Consider the following 13,014-nt stretch of genomic DNA (forward strand, 5'->3'; position numbering starts at 1 on the left):
GGAAGATATAGGACACCTAGTTAAATTTATATCTCAAATCAACATAACAAATTTTTTAGTATTAATAAGTCATGCAATGTCTGGGATATACTTGTAGTAAAAATTGTTGTTGTTAGCTGCAGTTTAACTTATATTTTACCTGAAAAATGTACTGACAACAAAAATTTGTTAAATTTTGCACTTCTTTTGGCATGTATGTTTTTTCCTCCTGGGTCTGACTTTGTTTTTGTCTCTCTAGGATATGCTGGAATTACTATACTCTGAGTCTCATTCTAGGTAGTGAAGCAGTTGGTGGTGAGAGAAGGTATAGGGAACAGAGGACAGGGTATGAGCTTTTTCATTTTCTCATGTAATATGGGTTGGCACAAGACCTCTAAGGAAGGCAGGACCAGACTCTTCAGACAGAAGGAAAATCTTCCAGCTAGGGAAGCATATGGATGTTTGAATCTCCCCAAGTGCTCCCAGGCTAACTGGGTATAGTGGTTCATGCCTGTAATCCTAGCAACTTGGAAGGTAAAAGTAAGAGGATCAGGCCAACTAGCACAAAAATTAGTGAGGCCCTGCCTCATAAATACAAGCTGGTTGTGATGGTTCACACCTGTATTCCCAGCTACTTGGGAGATAGATGTAGGAGTTTCATAGTCTGAGACAGGCCCTGGCAAAAGTATAAGACCCTATGCAAAAAACAGACTAAAAGCAAAAGGACTGGAGGTGTTGTTCAAGTGGTAGAGAGCTTGCCTAGCAAGCATGCACACTTGAGTTCAATCCCCAATACTAAAAAGAAGGAAGGGAGGGAAGGAGGGAGGAAAAAAGGAAGTAAGGAATGAAAGAGGGAGGAAGAGAGGGAGAAAGGGAAGGAAGGAAGGAAGAAAGAAAGAAGGAAGGGAGAGAGGGAGGGAAGGAGAGAGGGAGGAAAGAAAAATTTAGTAGAAGTTAAGTGCTTAATAAATTATTGGAAGCCCACAAAGCTCAGCCTCTTGAAATGACTCCCAGAATTAAGTACTCATATTATAGAGAAGCTACTGTTTCTGAGGCCACATGTTCAAGCTATGTTGAAAACAAGAAACTGCCACTGCTGCCTTGCAAGAATGAAGCTGGAGAGTGGACACCAGAGCTATAATCCAGGATTAAGGAGTCAGATAAAGTGGCTGATATCTTAATCATTGCTCCTCAAAATCCAGGAAGCTGGGGCATGGGCAGTAGAATCTACTGAAGGATAATCTCCCATGTCTGTGCTCTTGCCTATCACAAGCAATAGCTGTGACGTCACTTCTTGCCTCAGTTTTCCTTCCAGGGCTGTGTAATTTGCAAAGGTAAATTTATATCCAGAATCCTGGATTCACAGGAATCCAGAAGATAAAATGGAGGTTGGGTGATCCAATCACCAACATCAAACACAGTGTTCAGTGGGGAAAGGTTTTGTCCAAAAAATGAAGTTTAAAACCAAATATATCTCCATTTCAAGTTAGAGATTTCTGTCTGTAAGCCAGAAAGAATAGATTTTCCTATTATCTTTTGCAAACTGACCTTACTCTTCCTCCCTACACATAAATAAATGTAAGGTTTTGCTAAAGTTCATTTCTAGCCACCTACTTATCTGCTTTTCTATATATTTTTCATTGGAGAAAACTGTCATCTGCATTATGTTGAACCCTAAATCTATTATTTTAGTTCTTGCCTTTCTTATGAACTTCAGTTCTGCATGTCTTAATATTTGTAGATAGTTAAGTGTGTTATGTTCTAACCTGAAACTCAGAATCTCTAAAACTGAACTTCTGAACTTACCCTTTCTAATCCCCTTTTTTTCTACTTGTATGTCATTAGTCTTTTAAACCTAAAACCTCATTTGTGTTGCTCATCTTCCTGAAATCCATAGCCAGTCATAAATGAATTTGTGTTGGCATATTATCATGCTATCTCACTTGTTTCATCCCCACTTCTGCCTCAAGAACAGTGGAATTAGTGTCTACAATTCACTTAGTGATTAAACACGTTCAGCCATGTAATTCTTCTCTTTTGCTGTCTGAACAACTACTTAAATGCTGTTCTGTTTTACTTTCTCATTATATTAATTTCAGAAGACAGATGGTATTAAGAATGTAGTTTCTCTTTATGTTAAAGTAATTGTTCAAGACATTTTAAAATTTAATGTGAAAGTGTTAACTGGCTAAATTAAGAGCAGAAAGGGAAGAGAGTTGTACCTTTTCATAGCAAGGACTTTTCAAAAGCCACTGAAGTACATGTTTTTACCATACTACATGGTGGTGCCATCGTTGTCAAAACTGCTCTTGTTAAAGTAACAGATTAGACAGGCCCTCTACCACTTGAGCCTCTCCACCTGACCTTAGTTTTGTTTTGTTTTTTTTTCCTCTTGTGTGTGTGTGCTTTTGGTGGGACTGAGGTTTGAACTCAGGGCTCCATGCTGGCAAAGCAGGTTCTCCACCTCTTGAGCCATGCCTCCAGTCCATATAGGAAGATGAATATGGTGGAAATATTATGTACACCTATATATAATAGAAAAATGAGACCTGTTGAAACTACTCCAAGAATGGGTAAGGGAGGATAAAGGAGAGTGATGGAAATTCAGCTATGATATATTATAAGAACTTTTCTAAATGTCACAATGTACCCCTAGTACAACAGTAATAAAAAATAAATAACAGTCTAGAAAATATGTATGCAAGACTGTCTCCTAATTGAAGCAGTTATGTCTTTTTTTAAGATAATAAGAGCTAGCCTTGTAAATATGTTAGTTTTTATCTAACATATGGGTTAGTTTTAATCAAGGACTTCATGACCATATTTTACATGTAATGTTGGACTGAATTTTGATGCTGCTATAGTAAAATTGTGATTCCAAGTAAGATGTTCTCCTTACTTTCAGTCATTAATAATAGTCCGTGTGGAAACCTCAGTTTGTTTCTCAGGGATTGAGACACTTTTTCATTTGGCTCCTTTCCTATGACAGTTATTCTTTGAAAATTAATACTAAAATGCAATGGAAAATTTATCATAGCTTTACAAATATTTGTGTAACAAGTGTCAACTTTGATCATTTCAAATAATGAAAACTGACACACTTTATCTTCAGTATGAAAGAAAGGTAGAGGCTAATTTTGTGGCAACCTACTCTTTCTGTAAAAGAATTACTTTCTGTAGACCTAGCACTTGTCTCTGGGGGACAAGGAAACCTCAAAGATTTGCATACATAAATAAAATAGTACATGTTGTCTTTCTCTGTCGTTTCTACTGTTAAAGAAACAATTATGGGATTATAACCCAAAGCCATAATGATATATGTCTTTTGTTGCTGAATCCTAATTTATCATGAAAAAAAAATTACAGACATCCAGAGGAGACAGAAAAAATTGCTTAAATTTTTCATGCATTCATTCTAGAGGAAAATCGAGATTATTCAGTTTTATTTCTTTTCTTGTGTTATTGCTGAAGATCTGTTTCAAAGAAATAAAATTATAGTGAAGAAAACTAACTTAAATATTTGAGGGAAATTATGTGAAGATTGTTTCAAAAGAGAAAAGGAAAAGTATATTTTGCCAGAATAAGTCCTTATTTTCAGATTTTTAGACTAAAGAAAGATTTGTCTCTCTATAGCACCACGATTTTATCAATAACATTAGAAAACAGGACAGAGTGTATAAAGAAACTATCCTCATATATGACTATTTTAAAAAAGACTCACTTCTCTCTCAAATCTTAGCAAGTAGAAAACAGTATGTGTTTGTTTTCATGATCTTTTTTGCTTCCCTAAAATACCCTACAGGGGAGGTCCATGTTAAAATTACCTAAAGACTGTCAACAGAAGGTAATGAGTAGCTGCCCTGGATAATGAGTTCTTTGCATAATTATATATTTTCAAACTTTTCTTAAGAAAATTAAAAATACTTTTGAGGTAGCAAAATTACATGCTGAATGACATAGAGATCTCTTAAGTGTGAGACAATATAAAAATAGTATGTGTTAAGCCATGTTGAAATATAAAAAATGAATTCATGAAGAAGATTCTGGGCCATCAGTTATAGAGTTACCTAGGTTCTATTGCAGACATCTGTCTACTGTGTCACCATCTCCAATGTTAGTAATTGTTGACTGAAATGAATTGATGAGACTGGCAGAAACACAGAAAATGCTTGTTTTTTTCTGTAAAGGGAATGATACATTTTCATACTGTAATTATAACAGAGCTATTATACCTTAATTACTGTGAATTCTAGTCTTAGGAGTGCAAAAGGGAATAGCAAAGTGATATTTTCCCTGTGTGTAAAGCTAATGGCTGAAAAAGAGAATAGGATTAAAGAACAGAAAGTCATTAAGGGTTTGGTAAGCCAAATGTTTTCCATAAAACTCCACTAATTTATAACTAAAAGTCACACCATAATGTTTGAAGAAAATAATTTATACAATAGTATATCAATTTATACATAGTATAGAAAATTTAAAGAATTTCTTAATTCAGGATGATTTATACAGTTTGTTGGTTAACAGTGTGTTGATCACTGGTTTGTAGTGTGCTGTAAGAAAATGAGGATGCTACAGAATACAATTGTAACTTTTGACGTTGTTATCAGAAAGAATTTCCTGTTTTCAAAAAGCAAATACTGTGACACGTGGGTCATAAAGCTAACCTGTTGTGGCTGTTCATGTATCATTCTACATTAATTCTTTCTTAAATTGTTTCATGTGAGACAGATTATTTTAGACCATAACACCTTTCTTAAACTACTTCAGTCCCTCTCATTGAGGTGTTTTAAACTTCTTACAGGTTTTAGTGACAAGCATTTTGATTCAAACATTAAGCTTTAAGTGGTAATCCTAACACAAGCTTATAATACAATAGAATAGTCTTTTCAAATGCTTACCACCTTACCTTATCTCTTCTAGAAAAGTTTTTCGAAATGAAGAAAGGACAGTGTAAAGATGCTCTAGAAATTTATAAACGATTTCTAACTAGAATGACACGAGTGTCTGAATTTCTCAAGGTTGCAGAGGTATGTAATATTAAGCTTTGTTGAGAATATAATTTTAAAACTATAGGCTCATGTATGTGTAGCATGTACAATAATGCACAATCTGGCCAGACATCTTCCACACACAGTATGTAAGGTTAGAAGTGAACTTAGAAGTCATTGCCCCCAACTTGTCACTCACAGCTGTACTCTGCACTCCCACCTCCCATGCAGATGATCTTCCTATGTTCAAATAAAAGCTTCATGGATAATCAATTCATTGCTTCCCTGCAAGGTGATCCATTCCTCCATCCCACCTAATGGCTAATTTTGACTGTAAGAAAGTGCTTCCTTCTTACTGAACCCTAGATTTGCCTTTAGAAAAGCCTCCCTATCGATCTTAATGTATAAATCACAAATTCTGACTCTCCTTCCATTGTCAATGATTATAAAATCTGATTATTGACTCGTACTGATATTGGAAATTTTGTCATAGTCATTGTAGTTGTCTGTCAAGATGACCAGTGAGTTTTATCTCACATATTGACTGACTGATTGCTAAACGCTGACTGGAGTGCAGTGGGAGAAAAGTTCTAAAGCTCAACAGCAAACATACAATGCTATGGACATGTCATATTGCATGACATGCTTGTTGTGCTATTTTCTCATTTTCAGAGTATACCTTATGCTACACTTGTGCGTAAGAATTTAATGCACACAATCACAAACTATTCTTCAAATCTCATTTATTCAGAGAAGCAAAATTGTCACATTCAAATTCTGAGACCCGAATAATATCACAAAATGGGGGTTCTTCAGATTTTTCCCATAAAACATGTAACAGAATAAAAATCCATTTTTAATACAATATGAGAAACTGAAAGTAATTACCAGTTTATATAAATTATGGCATGTCCATGTGTATTTTCTCATGAGTTTATCAATGTTGCTTAAGGAAGGATAGAATTGCTTGAATTTTTTTCCTTTTTCTGCTCTATAGGTTTTATTATTTGTATTTGGCATGATTTCCCAATGGTTTGACCATAATTATCAGTGTAATCTAGTAAAATTTGCCTTATTTCTTTCTGTGAAAGGATCAATTGTTTCCAAGCGCTCAGAGCAGATTCTTTCATTGCTCCATTACATCCTGATGCATGCGCTTACGCTCCCCAGTTTTCCCATTTGTTACTATGTATAAAAAGTTGGACATGTGACAGTGTGTGGTATACAATTCTCTAATCACCATAATAAGACTGGGCTTTTACACATAAAATCTAGTTTTATGTATATTGGTACGTCATGTTAGTTTACACAAGCCAAATTTAGCCATTGAGAGACACACACAGAAATTAGATGTCATCCTAAGAGTGTGTCATTAAACAACTGAATGTAAATATTGTATTTTTATTTGAACATTATAAGACTTTTATAGAGTAGATAACTAATTTATGAAAATTTTAATAGAATAAACATTTAAACCACAATGGGATAACCCTAATCATTTGTGTTTTCTTTCATATTTAAATTGTATCATTCATAGTTTTAACACATTGTTTGAAAGCAGTGTTGAATGGTTTGGTTATGACTGGTTAATAAAGAAATTTTTTAACAAATGTACAAATTTCCATAATTGATAATCATATGAGTTTAAGGAAATATCAGTGGCTTCCCTGAAACCAGACCAGCTGTTAGAAGGTAAAGTCTGAATTCTGAATTCCAGTGTTAATTTGATCCAGTGAGATGAGGATCAGTGCTCTACTTCACTGGTCTCAACAGTACGTGATTTTGCTTCCCATCCCTCCTCAGGAGACAATATCTGGAGACATTTTGAGTAGTCACACTAGAGGGGTAACTACTGTCATCCAGTGGGGCAGAGGTCAGGGATGTTGCTGGACATCCTATGATGTACAGGACAACTGACTACAAAGAATTGTCCTTCCAAAATACCAATAGTGCCAAGGCTGAGAAACCCAGCTCTAGCCATAGAAACAGCAAAGGAGAGCACAGGTAGCTAGGTTTTAAATCTCCCATTTGCCTTATTCTCCCTGTAAGAGCCCAAAGCTTCCATGTTACATGTTTGCTTCTACATTACCATCAGCATAATCGAAGCACTTTATTTCTCAAGGGAGATTTTGGTTTAACCTACTTTGTTTCTTTGAGCCTCAATTTTATTTTCTCTGTAAAGTGATAGAATTCAAGTTATGATTTATATTTTCTCCAGCTTTTTATTTTGAATGATTTCCTTTTTTCGTGAGTAAAGCAGGAGAGTTTTTTTTGAGCTAGAAAAATAGCAGAGTAGAGCCTCTGGAGCTAGGAAGGGTCCCAAGAGAGGGTTCCCCTATTTTGAATGATTCTCAAACCTACAAAATAATTGATAGAGTTTAACACATAAACTCATTAATTCACCTTTATTAGTATTTTCCCATATTTGCTTCCCTTTCCTCCTCTCTTTCTCTCACTTACTTACATGCTACCCAAATTACCCATCTGCATGATTTTTGTACCATGTAATTCCACTTCTACAAATGTAGAGATGCAAAATGGTGTTCATAGTATTGCTTGAAGCGGCAAGACACTTCAATGTCCTTTAATAAATGACTCATTAAGTAAATCATAAGATAAGGCAGTTCAGTCTGCTGTTTTAAAAACTAGGATATGGATGTATCTCTGAGATACATTGTAATATGAAAAAATATAAAACTAATATATATAATATGTTATTATTTGTGGAAGACTGGAAAAACAAATATACATTTCATATTTCCTTGGTTAAACATAAAGAAACAGAACTAACAAAGTGGTTCTCTGTGACAGAAAAAGGAGGAACTACACCCTGAAAAAGTTATGAAAACTAAATAAACATTCCCTGAGAACTTAGCATAATTATTAAAATTTTTCTAAGCTTAAACTTTTTATCTACTATTGACCATGGAGGATACCTTTAATTTTTAGGCTTCAACCTAGTTTCACTTATTTTTGAGTTCTAATAAATTCTATATATTTGTTATACCTAACTGAAATCATTGCTCTGTTAAGTGCAAAACTGTATTAATTCTTTTACAACAAAATTGAGCAATAGTTTTAACAAATTCTGTGGGTAAACTTCCATTAAATGCCAAAAATATAATTTTAAAAATCACATTTAATAGTTTCTTATCATTTTAATCCACAGCAAGTTGGTATTGATAAAGGTGACATTCCTGACCTCACACAGGTAAGTGACTCTCAATAGAAGACTCAGTGTGCTTGAAATTTTTATTTCATGTATTACCACAAATGGGCATAGTCTTGCAAGCTTTTAATGGATTTTGAATTTAAGCTGACCAATTTTCTTGGAAATTACTCTGCCTGACTTATTTTTTTCTATCAACTGTATTTGTGGAGGAAACAGGAAAATTTTCTTGTCCTTAATGCGTAGTTACTTCTTTAAAGGCAACTGAATTTGCTATTTGAGCTCATTTTTTCATTCTTGAACCTGAGTCAAAAAGAAGCCCTATATAATGTTAATAAACGTACTGGATCTATGAGAAGTGACTTCGTAGACATGATAATCAGAACATTAGAATTTCTTCCTGTTCATCCTTCTAGTTTTCAACACGTACCTGGAGTGAAGAAAGGACACAAAAGGGGAAGATGCTAGTCACAGTTCTACTATATTGATTCTTGTCTCCCCTATAAAAAGGAGAAATTTCTACATATGAAAGAAAAAATTTTAAAAGTTAGTGGTGATCAATGAGTGATTTTTCTGGGGCCTATCTAGAGACAGCGATAGTGGAGCTTTCTTATCAATTCTTTTCTCTGTCAAGAGAGTACAGTGTGTAGCTCGTAAGACAAGGAATCAAGGTCAGTCACAGATGCAGAATTGCTGTATGGCCTTTCTCATTGACAGGAGCAGTTTTTGCTTAATTACTCTGTAAATGGTAAATTTCCTTTCTAAACATGTCCTTTAACTAGAAGTCACGTTGTTGGCAAAAGTGATGGAAGATGATATAGAACTGCTATCTTATATATCAATAATGAGCATATTAACTTTCTGTCTTTATAAATTAAAAAAGTCATTGTAATAGAAAATTCTCATAATGAAATTATCTCCTCTTAATATTGCCTTATGTTTAGTAATTTGCTGCCCTAAGAATGCCTTGAAATGTTTACATATTTAAAATAATGTTCATCTTTAAGTTTTTTAATAAAAATCAGGGAAGTCCAATGAAATGGACTTCTTCATTTGTCTTATTAAAATACAAAATACTGAGAATTCTTCATAAAGAAAATTCACTGAGCAATTCAAAACATGGTGATGGATTATTTTTAGTTTAAAAATTGAGAGATAGCACCTACTGGTAGCCAGAATATTAGTTTAAAATATTTTGGCTACTATTAGAAAGTACTTTTATATGACTGGGTGCATGTTTAAATAAGATATTGGTATCATTTGACTATGGTAAAAATTAAGTGTCCATAAAATATTATGTTTAAATCTCTTTATTACAGGTAGATTTATCTTTGTAACATAATAAAAAAAGCAAAGAAAATAAGTGTTTCATTTTTTTCAGCTATAACAAAAATTTACATTGCATTTTTTCTAAATATCCAGGATTTTAAAAAATACATACTAACCTTTAAAAGATGGGCATTAAAATATTTAGTTCAATGATTAGCTTTTAGATAGCAAATTGCCTTTATTTTGACACTATATACAGCCCTCACTATGGATTAATGTAAAACTAGATATTTTGTCAAAGAAAGGCCCCAAGTAAGGATAGGTTCTTGTTTGTCTAAGTTTAGGCAGCCTGGACCCTAGGAAAGATTTAAGGGACTAGTTAAATAACTTTTTGTTTTTAAAATTTGAAAGTGATATGTCATTGAAAGAAGGACTCACATATGTGGGTTTAATTTTTAATGATACCATGATATTGTTACATTTTATATGATCTCTTAAGAATTCCAGAGACACATTTTATCTAATGATGCAAAGTACATGTTTTCATAATTTGAGAAGCATACTTTACCCCCAAAGAAGTAAAATCTTGCCCTGGATCCAATAGAAAGTTGTCTGTGGTAGAGAGTCATTAGAATCTGGTAGCACTTTTTTTTCCTCTGCTTTTTGTGACCTTAAAAACCACATAGGGAGATGAAGAGGACAGTGACTAAGAGACCAAGGCAAGAAAAAGAAAAAAAAAAACACATAAATTTCAATGTTAATATTTATGTTTAAATTACCTCATCATAAGAATTCCTCTAAATACTGATACAAGAGTATGATGTGCTTCTAAGATTTCTTTTTTTTTGTGGTACTGGGGTTCAAACCCATGGTCTTGTGCATGCTAGGCAAGCACTTAGTCACTGAGCTACATCCCCAGCCCCTAAAATTTCTTAATTTATAGCCTAATTATGGTTTATTTTGAGATCACAAACAACATAAAGCCTTTTTTCCCCAGGGCTGCTGATGGAGGTCTCTAACAGGGAATTTAGAAGCACTCTGACAGAACAATCAGGTCTGAGCTAGAATGTAAAATGTTGTGGAGCTAGCCATGTAGATGGTGTTCAGACTAATCCAGAGAGTACAAATACCAGGTTGTATGAACCCAGCTGAGCTCCTATGAGATTAAGTTCTGCTGCCACCAGGCTTCTCCATGGCCACCCCATGTAGCCATAGAAACAGACAAATGCACCTTTTAGGAGAGGGTCAAAGAAGTGAGGGAGACCAGAGGGACTTCATATTAGCTGAGAGTAGAAATAGGATAACTAACTAAAAAAAAGATTTGAAATTCTTGCAGCACAATTGAAGAAGAATTTAATATATCTTTTATGTTTGCAGATATACAATAAACACCAGTGTGGTCATCTGTAGCCCTAATTTTGCATATAATATCATCAAAGCATTTAAATGATTCATAAATATCAATGGACTTTTCAAAACCTATTCAAAAGTTATATTTGGGGCAAGAAGTGAAGATGATGTCAGAACTGAAATATTTCTCCTCAGCACTTTCAAATGGTTTCCTAGATCTAATGATCAAAAATTTGACCTTGTGATTTTTTTTTATTTGGTTTTAATGATGCTTTATAGTCTAAAGCATCTAAGTTGTAGATAAATGTTTTCCTTTTGATCCTGGGCATTATAAGCAGCTATGAATTTATTTCAGAAAAAACATTTTAGAGTAAATATTTCCTGTTTGGGGTTCTATATTCTGAATTTTAAATATCTCCATTTACAAAAAAAAATCTTAGGTTTTGATGGCAGGAATTTTGGTTAATCTGAAAACTACTGTTAAAGAAAAATGCCCTTTTAAAGATGCTATCCCTGATGAACCAGTAACCATGATACATTGCTGTTGTCTATCAGCTCTTGTAAGCTAACTCTTTCTTTGTATTTGTGTTTCTACCTGATTGATCTATTGACTTTGCCATTTTTTAAAATGAGCAAATAAAGATGTTACTGATTATACTCCATTACCTTAAGTTTCTTTTGCAACAGCAGAGGCATTCTGAAAGCTTTGTGCTTCCAAGTTTAGGAGACGGTTTTCATTTATTGTCTACTGCATCTCCATGTCCTTGGTACCAAAGACACAGCAAAGGAGGGGCATGCATCCATGGACTGCTGGGCATTGCTATTAAAGTACTTTCTTTTTTCTGCAAAGACATTTGAGGAGTTTGTTTCTCTTAGATTCTGCATATTTTAGAAGAAACATAAATGATGAGGCACTTCTAAAACCTCTAGGATAAAAGGTTCCAAACTTAATTATATATGCAGTGTGTTGTTAAATAAGTCCACTGAAGACAAATAGTTTTGCAGTATTAAATTATGGTGGCAGATTTCTTTTTCAACCATTATGATTTTTGTGGATTCTATTTCATTTTTGATTTTGTCAATTAAATTATTAAGAAATTTTAGAAGAATAAAATCATAAACTATCTTCATAATATTTGTTTTTTGGCAAACTAAGGAACCTTAAATGAGAAAATATTACCTTTTCTGTTAGCCCTTATTTGCTGGTCTCTATTTTGTGATTATAAATAGCCATTTGTTTTTCTTAAACAGTATTTTTAATTTAGGTATAGCAAAGAATGAATTATACTTTCTTTACATTGCACTTAATATCAGAGGACTCAAGTCTTCTAACTGGAAAGAAGTTTTGTAACTTGATATATATATTTTTTTCTTACCATGATCCCAACAACAACAAAAAAGAAACATGAAAAAGTTTAAATGTATATGTCCAGGCTTTTCAGCTGTATCATCTTTATTGACAACAATTAGTGTGAAAATTTTACAGTTATCAAATACAAATTCACTTATAAGTTTTTAGGCCATTTATACTTTTTTCTGTTTCCTTTCTTTCTTTTTTTTTTTTTTGGGGGGTGGGCAGTACTGGAGTTTGAACTCAGGGCCTCACACTTGCTAGAAAGATACGCTGCCACTTGAGCCATACCCACAGCCCTTTTTTACTTTAGTTATTTTTTAGGTAGGGTATTGTGGTTTTTTGCTCAGGCCAGCCTGGACCTCATTCCTCCTACTTAAGCTTCGTATATACATGGGATGAAAGGTGTGTACCACCATGCCCAGCTTTTTTGTCAAGATGGGCTCTCGCTAACTTTTTGACTAGGCTGGCCTTGAACTGCAATCCTCCCAATGGCTGCCTCCTGAATAGCTGGAATTATAGGCATGAGCCACTGCACCTGGCTTTGTATTCGCTTTTCTTTAAGGTTACAATGCACAATCTTCATTTAGTAAGCCTTTCTTTATAGTTTAGAATATGATGCATTGAGAAAAAATTCCTTTTTATCTCCTACAAATTTATTTTTCAAAAAATAAAACAGGAATTTGTTGAGTAAATTAATTTTCACCTAAGTTGCATTTTAAAATTCTAATTGTTAAAAATTTGCTATATTCCCTGATAATTCTTTTATTCTACAGTCCAAAGCTTTTTAAAGAATGCCAATAAAGCTATCCCTTTCTACCATTATCACTTTGATCAAGTTAATGTTTTGTTCATTTAGTAATCTTTATATATTTATGAATTTGCATGTTTTAGTTCACTTCATAATT

The 13,014-nt window shown here is 33.7% G+C and overlaps 1 protein-coding gene across 11 annotated transcripts in view; it reads left to right on the forward strand.

Annotated features, from left to right (window-relative positions):
- Snap91 (synaptosome associated protein 91) overlaps window positions 1-13,014 on the forward strand; it is a 133,937-nt gene that overhangs the window by 60,990 nt on the left and 59,933 nt on the right. For all 11 annotated transcript variants that reach the window (XM_074078775.1, XM_074078758.1, XM_074078803.1 and 8 more), the window contains exons 8-9: window positions 4,900-5,006; window positions 8,137-8,178. In XM_074078775.1, coding sequence (XP_073934876.1) covers window positions 4,900-5,006; window positions 8,137-8,178 — 149 coding nt within the window. The remainder of the gene's footprint in view (window positions 1-4,899; window positions 5,007-8,136; window positions 8,179-13,014) is intronic.

The sequence above is a fragment of the Castor canadensis genome, chromosome 1 (genome assembly GCF_047511655.1).
Source record: "Castor canadensis chromosome 1, mCasCan1.hap1v2, whole genome shotgun sequence".
NCBI classification, from domain to species: Eukaryota; Metazoa; Chordata; class Mammalia; order Rodentia; family Castoridae; genus Castor; species Castor canadensis.